Raw genomic sequence first — 17,500 nt, 5'->3', positions numbered from 1 at the left:
CGTAAGAATTTGGGTATTTCTGGTTTCTAGATCCTGATAAAGTCAGAAATGGCAATTAAGCATCCTCAATAACCCCCACCAACCACTCCTAATAGTATTGCACACTTTCTTTTTTTCCCTTGACCAAATCTGGCTTTTTTTTGACGTTATTTGAGTGGTTTTGGGGGTTATTGAGGATGCTGAAGCCCACTGGGAGCAGGAATATGGGCACTTTCTGGTTTCTGGATCCTAATATTGTTCGAAATAGATTCAGCATCCTCAATAACCCCAAAAAACCACTCCCAAATTGTCCAAATCGTCTTAGTATGCTATAATGCAAAGGAATGCTCGATGGGAGAAGGAATATGGACACTTTCTGGTTTCTAGATCCTGATAATGTCAGAAATTACAATTCAGCATCCTCAATAACCCCCACAACCACTCCAGAATGATCCAAATGGAACAAGCTTTTTTAGCCATTGTGTATATTAATGCTAATTAATGCAACTTTTGCAAATTACCCAACATATGCAGGTTAGCATACGACAGTTTCTATGTTCTGGAGACCCCTGCTATACATTTATATCAGAAAACGTTGGGGTCCTCACGTTTCCGGGTTCACAATATGACTCTTTGAGCTGGCAAATAGCACTGTGTAAAGTGGATTAGATTGGATAAGAGTCTATGAAGATTATTTTGTATTTGGACCATTTGAAGTGGTTTTGGGGGTTATTGGGGATACTGAATCCGTTTCTGACATTATCAGGTTCATAACGGTAATTTAAACCAACAATGTGCATCTTTATATTCACTGTGACCTGATATGAGCTGGAAACTAGACATGGCAATCCAACTCACCCTCACGCTTTCTTCCCCTACAGGTGCTGGTTAGGGTCAGTAAAAAGAGCAATCAAATAACTAAAGAAACTTAGACAGTCACATAAGTCATGTAAAATACTGTACAGTGACAATAAGTGTTAATTAGCATTAAATTGCATTATAGACAATTTGGACCATTTCTGATTGGTTGTTGGGGCTAATGGGAATCCAAAATGCAGTTTTAACCAGAAAGTGGCCCAGTTGTACTCTCAGTAGTGGAAACTAGACTATGATCTATTTTTTTACACTGTAACACAACTCACCCTCCCCAGTTCTTCTTCATTTCTAATTGTGCAAATAGCCCGCCAGTTGTTTTTTGTTTCGTTTTTTTGGAGGGTTGGAATCTGGAGACCCGTACTTTACATTTCTATCAGAAAACGTTGGTGTAGTCACGTTACCGGGTTCACAGTAGAAGTCTTTGAGCTGGTAAATGTGAAAGTTGCGTTAATTAGCATTACACTGCATTAAAGCCGATGAAGACCATTTGGACCATGGAATGGTTTTGTGGGCTCTAGGGAATCCAAATGGCAGGGAACGGCAGACTCTCATGAAACTAGACTTTAGACTTGAATCTGTTTTTTTACACTGTAATTCATCTCCCACTCCCCATTTCTCCCCCAGATGCTGTCTCTGTCTCAGGACCTTCAGACGGCTCGAGCGCTCACCGTCATCGCGGCGGTTTTCGGGGTCTTGGCGTTAGCGGTGATGCTCGCCGGCGCTCAGTGTACCAACTGCATCCAGGAGGAGGCGCTGAAGGGGCGCGTCGTTTTCACCGGGGGGATCTTATACATCTTCAGCGGGCTCTTTGTTCTCGTGCCGCTCTGCTGGATGGCCAACAACATCATCGTGGATTTCCACAACCCTCAGATTCCTCCGTCCAAAAAGAGGGAAATCGGGGCGGCCATTTATATCGGATGGGCTTCTTCGGCGTTATTGTTGATGGGGGGGGGGCTGCTGTGCTGCTCCTTCTCCCAGGGGGCGAGGGGAGGGTATCCCATAAAATACACCCCCACCAAGAGCATCGCCTCCAACGGGGACAAGAAGCACTACGTTTGAGGAACTTTCAGGGGATTTGAAAATGAAGCTAAAAACTGCCACTAAGAAGTGTCTAGACGTTTCCTACGTTTTTGTTTTTCCTGCAACGAGACGATCAGATTCAACACGGAGTTTGACGAAGAAGAATTAAGTATAAAAGAGACTTTTTGGAAGAAAGGCTTAGGTCCCAGGCTCCTCAACAGAGCAACATGAATATAGGACATAGAACAATAACACAGATAACACAGTGCAAGAGTTTTTAACTTTAAGGGGACTTCTGGAGCGGTTACTTTAATTCCTTTTCTCACCAGAGTTAACGCTGATAGAGAAACTTCTTGTTTTGGGGTTTTGATTAGAAATGCTTCGTAGAAATCCACTTTTATTTGATTTGATTTTTAGGGGGACTTCTTTGGAGCATCACGTCCAATGGGGAAAGGAAACACTTCGTCTGATGAACTCTAGGGGGCTTTTGGAGCGGAGGTGAAAATGGTTTCTGGTAAAACTGCAACTAAGAAGTAATAATAATAATACATTTCATTTATATTATATATAGCACACTTTAAAAACAACGTCATCTCAAGGTGCTTGGCTACGAGGAGAACACACAATCAAAAAAAAAGTTATTTAATTCTTTTTTCACCAGGGTTGAAGCTGATAAAGAAGCTTCTTGTTTGGGTGTTTTTCGACAAGAAATGCTTCGTAGAAATCCACTTTTATTTTTGGGGGACTTCTTTGAAGCCGACCTGGATCTTTGCTCAATGTTTGAAATGATGTCTGGTGAAAATGCAATTAAAAATGTTATTTTTAAGTCATTTTCAAAGTGATGAAACTGGTTGAAATGAACCAGGTTTGTTTTTGATTGAGAAGAAACTCAAAGGGATAAAACTGCAACTAAAAATGTGTCCCGAGGTTATTTCTCTATAATTCTTCTTCACAGTAATAACGCTGATAGAGAGGACTTTTCCAAGTGCTATATACAGAATCTAGCCTAATTTATTTCATGTTTTAATTGTAAACATGTTGGTTTTCAGTCTGCTGTTCTGTCGGGAATGGGGAGTGTGTTTTTTGTATTTTGGTGACTTGTTTCGAGAGACACATCTGTTGTGAAAGTTTAAAAATGATGTTAAATCTGCAGCTCGTTAAGACTTAACGAGCTCACTGATGAACTCAGGAGTTAATTAATGCTTCAACACAAGGACTCTGCAATCAATTAGTGGTTAGCGAGAGGCTTAACGAGTTAATCTGTCATCCGTGTGTGTGTGTGTGTGTGTGTGTGTGTGTGTGTGTGTGTTTAATAGACACCCCCCTCACCTCCCAGTGGACTCGTTTACTTCCTGGTTCCCACAGTGAACAGCAGGCGATGAGATGTTGTGATCAAAGGGGGATTCACATTTAAATACATGTACAGTGTTTCTACTTCCTGACTGCTTTCTCAAGTATTTTTAATAAAACATTCTTTTTTTTAATAAAGAAAAAACTTTAAAGTGTCTGTACTTGTTTCTTTAATGCTTGGTTTATCTGATATATAAATATGCAATGACTTATAGATGCAATGGTTGACTTTGCCAGGTAGTTTAGATAGAGGGTGTTTCTCAATGTCGAGGAAGGATGCTCCAGAGCCACTATTTCAAGGATGCTACGTCATCGAGTCCCACCGAAGGACTGTTCCAATGTCCAGCATGCTTGGAATTCTATCGAGCCGAAATGTCGAGGCTGCACATGTGTAGACTCCGCGGTCTTAAAATCCCCACAATGCTTTGCGCACGGACCAATTTCCAAATCTTTGGTGGAAATCGCGCTCCATTTAAGGCGGGGCCTCTCATATGAAGCACACCTGTTAGCCTGTTAGCCTGTTAGCCTGGTTCACCATTAGGAAGGATTCTTGCCTCGCTTCTGAAGGACCTGACTCGGAGGGACATGTCCTACCAAGGAAGCGTCCTCGACATTGAGAAACACCCACAGGCTTCATGATTGAAAATATGAGAGGCCATGAGACGCAAAAGAGGAAACAAGAGCTAATTCATTTTCAAAGTGAGAAATGGTTTCCTTTGTTTACGACTTAACAAGAACAAGAAAAAAGACCATTCATGCGAGATATTTTAAAAAGTCTGTTAAAAGTCTCGGGATAAAATATTTTTGCGATTTCTTTTTGAAAGGACAAACATTGGAGTTCGGCAGGTTTTAAATTATTATGATCATTTGGACTTTCAATAGAATCATAATAAGGAAACCCTTTAAAGCAGGGGGGTCAAACTCAATCACACAGTGGGCCAAAGTAAAAATATGGGTACTAGTGGAGGGCCGGATTGGTTCAATATTTATTGCAGAACTTATTGAAATGAACTTATTGCACATATTAAACCTGGAACTAACAAAGCTTCAATGATTTCCTATAAAAACAACATGAAACATTAAATAATCAGTTCATTCATTTCTTTCTTCATTAAACTCAGTGTGCTGCTCTGTGATGCTAGCTCAGATACTTGGCATCTCATCTTGGGGGCAAGGTCATCAATGTTTGGGCTCAGGCTCTGAGCTGAGGAGACCCTCAGGATGGAGTGAAGGTGCAATATACCGGAGGGCCAGATCTAATAGGAATTAGAAATTATCCTGCGGGCCGAAATTAAATCCACCAAGGGCCTGATTTGGCCCCCGGGCCTTGAGTTTGAAACACACAACAAAGACGTCTAAATTGATGTTAACTCACTTTACATGTAATGCGATAAAAAAACTGTATATTTAATATTTATTTATTTGGACTCCGAACTGTTCTGTCGGTTTGCACAATAGTTTTCTGAAGTCATAAACACAGCATAGGACACTATTTAAATCAGACTTGAAAAATGTAACTTACATTTCAGGGCTTCCATAAAATAAGCACCGATATCTTAATTCTATAGCAAGGAATAAGCTCATCAGCAGCAGAAACACACTCCTGCATGCGCTCCTTTCTGTGTGTGAAATGAAGGGAGGAAGTATGAGCATGCCAAGACAAAAGTTGCTTTCAAATTTAAACACATTTGGCGTATGTAAAATATGGGTTTCACTCAAAATGGCTCAACAGTGTTTGTTCTACATGCAGTTTAGTAATGCAAGATGTGGAGAATAACTTAATCTATTTGGACTTAAACCTCAAAGCCAACCGAAAGTCAGTCATTTCCACAGGAGCTCCAACAAGCCGTGTAGGACAGAGAGTGAATACACATACTATACATGCTGTAGAGAAACCAATGAGAGTTTGGAACATTGAACAATATAAATCTATTCTAGTGGACCTCAACGATGGAATTATGATCAGTAGAAATGGCCATGACACGGGACCTTAAACACTGGAAAGAAAACAGGATTAGACTTCAGCTGCAAGATCACTTGCATGAAAGGGATTTCATAAAAAAGCACCTAAATATGAGGAAACGGCCAATCAGCAGCACAACAAGTTCTGCTCTCACACGCGCGCGTTTGTTTGTGAAATAAAAGAAGCAAACAAGAGCCAGAAAACAACGTCAGGATAATCAGGAGCCCCACACACACACACACACACAGTCAGTGTGAACAATGACTTTCTGCACAATCAGCAGCTCCACAGACAGGAAGCAGCGAGCATCAGTAAACAAGAAGTACTCAGAGACACACACACACACACACACACACAGGTTGCAAGTAACTAACTATATTAAGTACCAAAAACTCAGCTTGAATATCATTTTCTGGTAAAATAAATAAGAAGAAACTTTGAAAAACCTGCAGGAAATTTGGGTTAAAAAGACAGAAAAACATCATATTTTAGGAGGTGAAATGCAAACAAAATGAAAAAATCAAAGATAAATCTAAGTGAGGAAATATATAACACATTTATGTTGCTATTCTTGCAAGTCTTTATCACAGTTTTATTGATGAACTGATGATGAAAAAGCACTTAAAATGGTTAAAAATGATCAAAATGTTGCTGAAATCAACTGGAAAATGTGCTTTATTTGTTTCTTCAGTAAAAACAGAAATATCCCTCCTTTAAATCCTGCAATTGTGTTTTTTATTATCATCCACACACCATAAATACATTATAATATGTACAAGTTATTGAGGCACGGTGAAATGAACCAAACACAAGCAGACAAACTGTGTTTCCTAACAGATGTATCCACGAAACCATCTGGCTTTATTCACCACAATCATTCAAGTATTATCTCTAACTGAAATTCAGGAAATTAAATTAATAAAACTAAAGTCAACAAATATTTTCAATCTGGAAAAAAAAGTGATTATTTCTCAGTTTTTACGGAAATTGATGAAAGTGGGTCAAAGAATCCTGAAGGCACTGCAGCGCCCCCTGCTGGCTGTTACGGGAAGTGATCATTTTAAGGGTCAGTTCACACAAAAACTAGAATAAAATTAATCTTGTGTCTATTTATCAAATTCTAATGATAATAAACTGTTATTTAATTTTGTTCTGGATTGTGTTTGTAGACATTTCATGGAAAGTCTCAAAAGTAGGCCAGATGATCCATTAGCAACTTCTGTTCGCATTAAAAGGAAACTTTAAAAACAGAATATTCAGGCCGTTATATATTACCAAGCAGATTTGTGATTGTATGTTTTTTAGGTCTCATTATTACTGTATTAAAAAGCAGAATATTTAGATATTAATTGTTGAAAAGGAGACAAATAACATACTAAACTAAAATTGTCTTCATGGCATAAAAGAAAGTATTGATCCTTAAATCTGGCGATGCATTAAAAGATGCAAAGAAAAGTCGGACATTTTTGAGCCGACGGTATAAAGGAAAACTTTAAAACCCAACTATTCACGCAGTTATAAGAGTTCGTTTTTTATTTCCCTTAAATCAACAAAGAAAAGTGACGTTTTTGAGCTAAGTAAAAAATAAGTGCTATAATTCTCTCGAAACGTGAAAAGATGTGGGTTACACGTCAAATCATCTGAATCTCCTCCGAACGTCGGCCTTTAATAGCGTTTGGGTACAAACATATAAAACCTGCAGCTCAGCTCACATTCTCCTGTCTTTACGTATGAGGTAATGTCTCCAGGTCGACTCATCTGACTCCAGATCTGTGATTGATTGTCAGTTTTCGGCTGCGTATCACTGGTACTCCTTCAAGATTTGTCCGGCTATCACCAGTCTCTGGATCTCGCTGGTTCCCTCGTAGATCTCCGTGATGCGAGCGTCTCGATAATGCCTCTCCGCCGGCATGTCCGTCACGTAGCCCATCCCCCCCAGGACCTGGATCGCCTGGAATTAAAGTAAAACACACACACGGGATATTTAGAGAATCTTTAGGGGGGTGTTCTGTGGTTTTGACCCTCCGTTTGGATTGTCTTTTACCTGATGAGCGCAGAAGGTGGCGGCTTCAGACGCAGCGAGTTTAGCCATGGCTGCTTCCTGCAGGAAATACAAAATGAGGGTAAACACGTGTGCAGAAATGTTAAACGTAGGCCTGACGCGATAAGCAATTAATTGACTTATCGATCTATAAATAAAAAGGAACTTGATAACTTTTCTGAATTCGATAAATTGCCGTTTATATGCGTGTTTGTTTACATAAGGATGTGACCAGCATTTTAGCCAGGTGTGCTGTGAGGGGCGGGGCTCACACACAGCCAGGCGCGCTGTGAGGGGCGGGGCTCACACACAGCCAGGCGCGCTGTGAGGGGCGGGGCTCACACACAGCAAAGCTCGACGTGAGGGGCGGGGCTCACACACAGCCACGCGCTTTGTGAGAGGCGGGGCTCACACACAGCCAGATGCGCTGTGAGGGGCGGGGCTCACACACAGCCAGGCACGCTGTGAGGGGCGGGGCTCACATACAGACAGGCGCGCTGTGAGGGGCGGGGCTCACACACAGCCAGGCACGCTGCGAGGGGCGGGGCTCAAACACAGACAGGCGCGCTGTGAGGGGCGGGGCTCACACACAGCCAGGTGCGCTGTGAGGGGCGGGGCTCACACACAGCCAGGTGCGCTGTGAGGGGCGGGGCTCACACACAGCAAGGCTCGCCGTGAGGGGCGGCGCTCACACACAGCAAGGCTCGCTGTGAGGGGCGGGGCTCACACACAGCAAGGCTCACTGTGAGGGGCGGGGCTCACACACAGCCAGGCACGCTGTGAGGGGCGGGGCTCACACACAGCCAGGCACGCTGTGAGGGGCGGGGCTTACACACAGCAAGGCACGCTGTGAGGGGCGGGGCTCACACACAGCCAGGCTCGCTGTGAGGGGCGGGGCTCACACACAGCCACGTCAGGACACTCCGCGTGCAGCAGTGTAGCACCCAAATGAATAACATAGAGACAAGCAGGAGACAACGTGTGACTTACTCGAGGGGAATTTGAAGTTCAATGGAATTGGTTGCTAAACCTAATTCCACATCTCCGGTGTGGGAATATTTTGGATTTAAGCCAAATCAACGAGGCGAACCTACGGACTTGAATGAGCCGATATGTCGCATTTGTTTTAAAAAGCAGTGTTAATTTTGGCAGCTATTTTTTATTTAGTCTTTAGACGAAAATGGTTATTAGTTTTAGTCACATTTTAGTACTTTTTATCCTTCATAGTTTGAGTCTAGTTTTAGTCGATGAAAAATCATAACATTTTAGTCAATATGTTTTCTCTCTTTAAACCAATTCAGTTACAAACACAGGTATCTGAAATTGGAATCAAGGGGACAGCATCAAGTGTTGAAATTCGTAAAGCAACATTTCACTCTCAACACTTTACTTGTGTAATATCTAGGATGGGTATCGTTAAGGTTGTTAACGGTACTACTACGCTTAAAAATGTGTATGCACGCCGCTGCAGCTTGCCTATTAGGCCCCGCCCCCGCACAGAGAGACACCGGGAGATCGCTTTTCTGGAGTGAAGAGAGCGCAAATAATGATATTGCAAGTTAGATATGTAAGATGCATTTTGACAGACAAGACGGACACTTTGCATTTTGAATGTCCGATAGTCCACCATTAACACCTTAGTCCCGTCCCGTCTACGAAAACTAAATATACATTTCGTCAGTTTTTATTACCAAGAATCTATTTGTAGCTTGTCGTCGTCTCGTCATGTAAAAAAGGTCGTTGACGTGTCATTAAGTCAGTGGTGTAAAATGCGGTGCCGACTCGTTTATCGCAATAATTTCCGGGAAAATGTATCGTCCAACTAAATGAATTATTGAGACGGGCCGACGTGTTAAAATCAGAAGGAAGGAGTACCTTGGTGAAGGGTTTCTTTGAGTCCCGAAGCAGAGCAGCTTTCCAGGTGAGCAGGCGAGCGCTTTCCACCGCCACCCCCATGTCAGCCAGCTTAAACTACAGGAAGTACACTCATTACAAAATCACTTTCCGGATTCTTAAAGTCAACGTTTTTAGCAGTTTAAGATCCTGATAAAGTGTTTTTTGACCCGTTTATAAAGAACATCAAAGTATTTATCAGTTAGAAAACAAATCGTAGAGCATCTTAGTTTTTATTTGAGCTTTTTCCTGCAGTATAGAGAGTTCTAAATGAGTGTTTGCACGACAGTCACCTGTATGGCCTGCAGCTTTCCGATTGGAGATCCGAATGCAACGCGTTTGAGTGCGTAATCTGCAGCGCAGTCCAGAGACGCCTGAGCGATCCCCAGAGCCTGAGCAGCGATCCCGATCCTCCCGCTGTCCAGAGTTTGCTGCGAGACACAGAACATGTACATCTGACAATGTGTAAAAATGCATTTTGAGGTCGATTGAGCTCTTATTTTGAAAAAAACACATTTGACAAAGTGAAAAGAGAATTTTAAAGGATGATTGAGCTCTTATTTTGAAAATAAGTACCATGGTGATCTTGGTTTCCACCACCAAGCTACTCTATTTTAGCTAAGGTGTTTCCATTGGGCATTTTTAGCATGATTGAGCTCTTATTTTGAAAAAAGGCACATCGGACAATGTAAAAAAAAAAGCATTTTGAGGTTGATTGAGCTCTTATTTTGAAAAAATTGATTTTGAAGAATGATTCAGCTCTTATTTTGAAAAACGGATGACTCAGCTCTTATTTTGAAAAACGGATGATTCAGCTCTTATTTTGAAAAACGGATGATTCAGCTCTTATTTTGAAAAACGGATGATTCAGCTCTTATTTTGAAAAACGGATGATTCAGCTCTTATTTTGAAAATAAAGTACCATAGCGATCTTGAACCCGGAGCCTCGAGGCCCCAGCATGTTTCCCAGAGGGATCCTGCAGTCCTCCATGATGATGTTGGCCGTGGACGAGGCCTTGATGCCCAGTTTGTCCTCCTTCTTCCCCAGAGAGAGACCGGGGTGAGGCATGGGGATCAGGAAGGCACTGATACCCTGAACACACGGAACAAAGCACACCTTAGAGGAAGTAACAAAGCACCACAAAGACGTGAAACAGGTTTCTAGATATCACAATGCTTCCTTTATCTCTTTGTGTAGGATGTGTCTTGCCTTGTGTTTGAGCTTCTTGTCGGTGGTTGCGAACACGATGGTGGCCGAGGCGTCCCAGCTGTTGGTGATCCAGGCTTTGGTCCCGTTCAGAACCCAGTCCTCTCCGTCCTGAAGGGCCACGGTGGAGGCCGCGCCCGCATCGCTGCCGTTACCTGGAGGGGGGGTCAATAGTTCACGTGAGAACGCACAAATTGCACTTGTTTTAATGCATGTTCTTGTTTCTTAACTTGATTGTAAAGCCATTGACCCCCCCGTGAATAAAAGGTGCTATATAACCAACAGTGTTATTATCATCATCATCATCATCATCATCATGTATGACCCGTTTACCTGGCTCACTGAGTCCGAAGCAGCCCACCTTCTCTCCGGTGGTGAACGGTGTGATCCACTGCTGCTTCTGCTCCTCTGTGCCGTTCTTTAATATCGGCCCGATGTACAGAGACTAGGAAACACACAGAAATATCATTGTTTATTAGCTATAGGGGAGAACACAGGCCATGTAGCTGCTTAATCAAAATGTTTACAGTTAAAAAACAAGAAAACCCATTTTAATCTTAAAGGTCTCCTATTATACTATTTGTAAGCAAATATTATAGGTTTCAAATATATATAAAAACATGACTATGAAGTGTTTTGTTCAAAATACCAAACAGATCGCCCATTCTAGCCTCAAACCCCTGCCCTGTTACTAAAGTGCTGATTCTGGGTCTGTAGCTTTAAAAACACAAAACGTGATTAAAATCCATATCCTGTTCCAAACCACATCAAGGATTCTCTCTGAAACAGTATGGAGCTCAAAGGCTTTCTCTCTTGCCGGTTATACCACAAGGTGAGTTCCTTTTTACTTCCTGCTTCTTCACACACATGCTCTCCAGTACAGGTTAGCTCTGAGTGTTAGCCATGCTAATGTAAACACCGACCATATTACGTCTCATTGTTTCTGATAGCAACTTTCTGATAGGCCCGTGGGTGTAAAGCCCGCCCACATTTCAGTCATATCCTGTTTTTAGAGATGTGGGTACCGAGGGAAAGAGAGAGGGTTTTATTTTCTGGCTCTGTGTGAGTCTCCCGAGACACCGGGGACACACATCTATGTATAAATAAAGTGCACGATAGGAGACCTTTAAAACAGCTGATATAAAAACGAACTCACGTTATTGACGGACACCACGACCCCCGTGCTGGCGCAGCCTCGGCTGATCTCCTCCACGGCCAGACTGTAGGCCAGGTAGTCCATCCCCGTCCCCCCCAGCTCCTCCGGCACCTCTATGGCCATCACACCCAGCGCCCCCAAATCCTGGATCTGCAGCAGCGTGCACAGGATGAACATGTTACATACCTTAAACATGAGATAACCCCCTTACCATATACTTTACTCAGTCATTATTTACACGTTCAGAAACCAGAAGGTCTTACATCTCAAATGAAGTCTCAGGAAATATTATTTTTCAAGGAGGTCAAGGAATAGTGGATAGGAAAAGACGATTGGAGCAGATCTTTTTGACAAATCGACCGCAACCTGAGCGGTAGTAGTGCAAGAGTTCAATTGTACCTGTTTTTTAGGGAAAGCATGCTCTTTGTCCAGCTTCCCGGCGATGGGGGTCAGCTCTCGGTCGGCGAAGTCTCTGCAGGTCTGACGGAGCAGCTGGTGAGTCTCCGGCAGCTCAGCCAGAGCCGAGAAACTCCGACAGCCCGAGAGACACAGACCGAGCGCTGAGGGAGAGAAAGAGAGATTCATTAGTTCGAATATCTCAACCAGGGATTAACGATGTGGAGAATAGACGATTGGGATTACTGGGATTATTGTGATATTGCAATTACAATCTGATTCAAGACCGAGCGCTGAGGATGGGACAAGAGGGATTCATGAAAAAAAAATGCATCACAAAAAACAATACTAAATTATTTTGGATTGTTTACCTTTTTATTAAAGCATGCTTTTGTTTCTGTTGCACTTTACCCCTTTACTGTTGTAACAGTATTGTTTATAAAAGTAATTTTACTTCAGTAAATCATCTGAATACTTCCATATAATTCACATATAATTTCAAATTCCTTTATTCCCCTTATTCTGCATAGACTTCCTTCTGTCTTTGAACGCACCACTGCTAACTTTACATGAAGTAGGTGAAAGGTTATCCTCATCCTCAGTCACCTTCACATCTCTCTGACAGTTATAGAAACACCAAACTATCAAGAATATCTGTCAAACAACAACATTTGCCATTCATTAAACTACGTCATTACTTGTTATTAATGTTATTAAACATAGCTAACCTGTTACCCAAATTAGCCGAAAGCTAAACATTTAGCTGCTAACTTCTTCCCTTAAATTAGCCTAAAGCTAACTCTAAGAAACATGTTTAACATATTATAACAACGCGTTTCCTCTGTCAGTAACGAAAGCTAACACACATGTATATTTATATGACAATAAGGTATCATATAAAGTGTTAAATTACATAATAAGACCTTCATGTTTGAACTGGTTACATATCAAGCTAAGCTAACTATGATATTTCTCTATGGTATTTCCCATTTGTTTCCACACGAAGCTAATGTAGCATTGCTAGCATTGTATTACATAGCCTATGCATGTTATTTTTACATATATATTTCTCCTCATTTACTCACCCTTTCTTGCTTTAAAGAGAGCAGCCATGCCTCCTTCAGGAACAGATTTGAACTGGGGTGTTATGAGACACAATGCTGCCTACAGGTGTCGTCGGAATTATTACTACTAGCAGGTGGAAACAAACGTCAGGTGAGAATTATGAACGAAAGTGTGTACATAATCGTATATATATATACAGTATATTGAGGTACGTGGTTTCTCACTATTATGATTACTAATGTATTTTTATCAGAGCAGGTCAACGTAGAGCTAATTTGAATTATATGATATACTGCTGTTGGATATCTGAACCTATGTCAAAGTGTATTTAATCATTGGTTTGTATAATGTTTAAGCTTTAAGTACCTCAAAACTGTGTAGATGTCGCAAATAAAGCTTTTAAATGCTCTTTTTTTGTTTTTAGAGTCGATTTTCCATCAAAGCGACTGAGTTATTTTTCTCTAGGGCATTGATTCTGGAATTTCCGAGGGCCAGTGAAGGTAACACGTAGCCCACTTTAACATGACGTTACGTTAATTTAGCTCAACCATATGTTTTAGGTTTTCTCTCCTAGATTAAATTCAATGTGTGTCTTTGATTCACCTGAATTTATTATTTAAATGTTAAAGTCCCAAAGCAACCTGTAAATGTATTAAAACCACTTTTTCTTGGAGTCTCAGTTACTACACCACCTTCTGTTTGTTGTTGGTATAACTAAGACATAAATGCCCGGAGTATTATTTATTGTAGTAATGGTACTTTCACTTAAGTAATAGTACAACATGTAGGTCAGCAAATAAAAATGTAGCAAATAACCAAAGGTATGGCTCTTTTAAAAGCAAAAAACGATGATATTATTTGTTGGAATTACTTAAATGTGTGTCTAAATATTTGATGTATTTACTTTTTCTTTGCATTTATTACATTTCGTGTGTGTGTGTGTGTGTGTGTGTGTGTGTGTGTGTGTGTGTGTGTGTGTGTGTGTGTGTGTGTGTGTGTGTGTGTGTGTGTGTGTGTGTGTGTGTGTGTGTGTGTGTGCATGTGCGTGTGTGTGTGTGTGTGTGTAATTAGATAATTTAATGACATGACCTGGTACTGTTTTAGTTTTTAGTTTTGATTCATGTGAGTAGAATAAACCTTTTAATTTAAATGTGGTCATCCCAAAATGATGCTTCGAAATGTACATGTATCATTGATAACCTTGAAGGTAATATAAAACACTATAATGTGTTTTTTTTTACCCATTAAGATATCTAATAATAGCTGTAATATAATAGCGACCTGTAGGAGATGCACATAAATAAACACACTTCACTTTAAGGGCAAACAAACAACAAACACAAAATTAACTCCAACAGATAAATAAAGGAAATCCAGCCAGTGAGCTTTTCAGGTTTTTCACAACTTGTTTATTTTTTAGCACCAGTGTATGTTGAGTTCTCATCCGGTCTTTCCTTTGGGATGGAGCCATGATGGTGGTGTAGATTTAGGGAAGGGTTGGAGATCTAAAGATGGTGGGTGGGGTCAGTATTTACTTGGTGGCGGTGGTGAAGGTGAAGCAGCCTCTCTGGTGGAACTGCATGTCTCTGATGCGACGCATGGACTGCATCTGAGGCTGGTAGGCGCTGAAATCGTTGTAGTGCTTGTAGTCTCCGCACTCAAACAGGTACTGGTAGCCCCTGTATCCGGGGTACTGGTAACCCACCCAACTGGGAGGGAAGATGGAGAGGGAGGAGGGTTAGTCAGGGTCAAATGTCAACAGTATCATGCTTAGACTCATTGGTTTGATTATAGGATGTTAAAGTGGTGGTACAGGAGTACACTTAAAGGTTCTTTAGGAGGTTCTGAGGGTCCACAAAGCAGATGTATTGTGTGCTGAGGAGGTTCCAGGGGTCTTTTAAGAGAACCTTATTCATACATAAGTGTTTGGAAGTCCACTCAGAGGTTTGGGTTTCATTCAGGAGATTCTAGGAGACCCTAAGATGATCTTTTAAAGAGTTCTGAGAAGACCAGTTGGTTGTTTGGTCATTGAGGAGATTCAACAGGTCCCTAAGATGATTTAAGGGGCTGTTGAGGAGGTTCCAGGGGTCTTTTAAGAGGTCCTTAGTCATACATAAGTGTTTAGAAGTCCATTCAGAGGTTTGGTTTTCCTTGAGGAGGTTCTAGGGGTCCCTAAGATGATTTTAATGGCTGTTGAGGAGGTTCTAGGGGTCTTTGAAGTGATTCTATGGGTCAGTGAGGAGTTTCCAGGGGTCTTTAAAGATAGGACTTTTCCCTCTACTTTAACCAATGCATTTAAAAACGTAGATTATAAATCCAAATCTCTCTGCCTTGCTGCATGTGAGGATATGTCTTTGTGTAAATAGATCAGATCGTATGAAAGCAGCTTGTTTCCATCAGATGGGATTACAAATCTGTCTTTCTCTCAGTGTTCTCCACTTTTCTTTATAATTGTTCTGAGGACACCTTCAGGAGCTTCTGTGTTTCCTTCAGGAGCTTCTGTGTTTCCTCCAGGCGTCTGAATAGGAACTATAATCTATAAAAGCATACGATGTGTACTCACGATCCTCCAGGAACCCTCACGCTGCCCACTCTGTCGCAGAACCCATGCGCCCACAGGGTGGGAACATCGTCCTCCTGGATCTCCATCTTGTTGCCCTTGAAGTCGGAGAGCTCGAAGAGGCAGATCTTGTGCTCCATGCTGTCCTGCAGGGGGGGGGGGTCAGGGGGTCACGTTACAGTACATCATGTATGGGTGATCAAAGAGAGGGGATATCATGGCCAAGAGGAAGTCACTATTAAAGCAAGATGTCCCCAAAAGATCTCACTTCTAGCTTCCTAAATCCTAGAGTAAACTGAATGTCTTTGTATTTTCTATTCTACTTTTTCTTATTCTGCTATTTAAATACGTGTCATGTCCTCAGATTTCTGTTGTTGTATAAGAATTTAAATCGTGTTCAGGTCGTTTCATAGAAGTATTCGTATTAAAGTTCGCCAGCAGAGGCAGCATTTCATTTCGTGTTCATAAATAAGATAATGTCAATAAGGATATTATATAATGTTAGATAATGCAGTGTATAATGAGCCTGCCATGCCGATGGGTCCTAGGGACATGAGGCAGTGGTAGGAGTTGCTCCAGGTTGTTATATAATGATCTTATTAAATGTAGGATAATGCTGTCGTGTTTATATATATATATTTAGTCTCATTAGAGCGTACCATGCGGACGGGCCTGAGGGACATGAGGCAGTGGTAGGAGTTGCTCCAGGTTGTTATATAACGATCTTATTAAATGTAGGATAATGCTGTCGTGTTTATATATATATATTTAGTCTCATTAGAGCGTACCATGCGGACGGGCCTGAGGGACATGAGGCAGTCGCTGCGGTAGGAGTTGCTCCAGGTGTCCCAGCGAGGATACTCTCCCTTCTCCAGGATGAACATCTCCCCACGGAAGTTAGTCTGCTCAAATGCAACAAAGCTGGAGGGTGAGGGAGGAGAGGAGAGCACAATTAGAGGGGATAATATTATATATATATAAGAAGACATCTGCAGTAATGTGTGTCCACTTACGGGCCGCACTCCACAATGATACTACGCACTCTATCCATGCCACGGTCACACACGTTCATACACTCATTCTGGACCTCGATCATCTTTCCCTGGAAGTTCTCCTGGTCGAACATCATCATCTGCACACAGGGGACAGCAGGGGATAGTTATACAGAGGCATAGAGAAGGGCAGTCAGCGTCTGGCTTATGCTGCATGCAATCGTTTGAATGAAAGGTAACTAATCCATGCAATATCAAGCAATGAAAGCTTTAATGGGTCTAAAAGACTTTGGGTCGGATATTATTTGTAAAGAAAACTTTGTCAATCTCCAAATATATGCATTTTCCTGTCAGTTTTCTCTACTTTAATCAACGCATTTCAAAATTTCAATCTCCCATAATACTTTTCTCTACGTAACTGGCCCTTTAAATCAATCAGGCTTCGTGTGTTTCCTGCAGATGGGACTAAACATCTGTCTTTTTCTCTCCCAATATATTGGGTCTCTATAGTTTGTGTGTCTGATATTAACCCAGTTCCTAAAGTGCAGGCAGAGCGGGGACTACTCACTCTGAAGGACCCCACGCCGGGCTCTCCGGTCTTGGTGGCCTTGCTGGTGGCGGCGGGGGGGGCGCCCTTGTCCTTGGCGTCGGTTCCCTGGCTGGAGGCGGACTTGGCGGTGGTCTGAGACATGGTGAGAGTCTGAAATACAAACAGAGGTGTATCAAATCAAATCAAACTTTATTTGTATAACCCAGTGTCACAAAAGTCTCAGTGGGCTTTACAGATTAAAGACCACCTTGTATATGATGGAGTTACAGCAAAATGAGAAGACAAGATAGTTATGTAGGTGTATACATATTTTTATATATATTTGTTTTTTGTATTCCTGGGGATTGCAGGAAATTGTATTTCGATCTCTCTGTCGACACACAAACGGAAAGATTGACAATAAAGTTGACTTTGACTTTGAAGTGACAGGATGATGAGAAACAAACTATAAA

The 17,500-nt window shown here is 41.7% G+C and overlaps 4 protein-coding genes across 4 annotated transcripts in view; 2 read left to right on the top strand and 2 right to left on the bottom strand.

Annotated features, from left to right (window-relative positions):
• The window catches only part of cldn5b (claudin 5b), a 4,103-nt gene extending 726 nt beyond the window's left edge, over nucleotides 1-3,377 (top strand). The window contains exon 2 of the mRNA XM_079659215.1: nucleotides 1,480-3,377. Within this exon, the coding sequence (XP_079515341.1) occupies nucleotides 1,480-1,914 (435 nt within the window). The 3' untranslated portion in view covers nucleotides 1,915-3,377. The remainder of the gene's footprint in view (nucleotides 1-1,479) is intronic.
• Nucleotides 3,378-5,845: 2,468 nt separating this feature from the next.
• Nucleotides 5,846-13,096, bottom strand: acads (acyl-CoA dehydrogenase short chain). Its single transcript, XM_079658007.1, has 10 exons — nucleotides 12,967-13,096; nucleotides 11,885-12,045; nucleotides 11,486-11,635; nucleotides 10,663-10,774; nucleotides 10,333-10,484; nucleotides 10,045-10,215; nucleotides 9,416-9,553; nucleotides 9,105-9,200; nucleotides 7,233-7,289; nucleotides 5,846-7,139 (listed from the first exon to the last, which is right to left on the bottom strand). The coding sequence occupies exons 1-10, from the start codon at nucleotides 12,992-12,994 to the stop codon at nucleotides 6,990-6,992; spliced, it is 1,215 nt and encodes a 404-aa protein (XP_079514133.1). The 5' UTR covers nucleotides 12,995-13,096; the 3' UTR covers nucleotides 5,846-6,989.
• Nucleotides 13,097-14,417: 1,321 nt separating this feature from the next.
• The window catches only part of crybb1 (crystallin, beta B1), a 3,940-nt gene continuing 857 nt past the window's right edge, over nucleotides 14,418-17,500 (bottom strand). The window contains exons 2-6 of the mRNA XM_079659913.1: nucleotides 17,067-17,198; nucleotides 16,520-16,638; nucleotides 16,295-16,427; nucleotides 15,510-15,652; nucleotides 14,418-14,655 (exon numbers count right to left, since the gene is read on the bottom strand). Coding sequence (XP_079516039.1) covers nucleotides 14,478-14,655; nucleotides 15,510-15,652; nucleotides 16,295-16,427; nucleotides 16,520-16,638; nucleotides 17,067-17,189 — 696 coding nt within the window. The 5' untranslated portion in view covers nucleotides 17,190-17,198 and the 3' untranslated portion in view covers nucleotides 14,418-14,477. The remainder of the gene's footprint in view (nucleotides 14,656-15,509; nucleotides 15,653-16,294; nucleotides 16,428-16,519; nucleotides 16,639-17,066; nucleotides 17,199-17,500) is intronic.
• cryba4 (crystallin, beta A4) overlaps nucleotides 17,177-17,500 on the top strand; it is a 17,117-nt gene continuing 16,793 nt past the window's right edge. The window contains exon 1 of the mRNA XM_079659915.1: nucleotides 17,177-17,190. The gene's annotated coding sequence lies outside the window, so the exon portion shown is untranslated. The remainder of the gene's footprint in view (nucleotides 17,191-17,500) is intronic.

The sequence above is a fragment of the Notothenia rossii genome (genome assembly GCF_949606895.1).
Source record: "Notothenia rossii genome assembly, chromosome: 11".
Lineage (NCBI taxonomy): Eukaryota > Metazoa > Chordata > Actinopteri > Perciformes > Nototheniidae > Notothenia > Notothenia rossii.
This window is presented reverse-complemented; position numbering and strand designations above follow the sequence as displayed.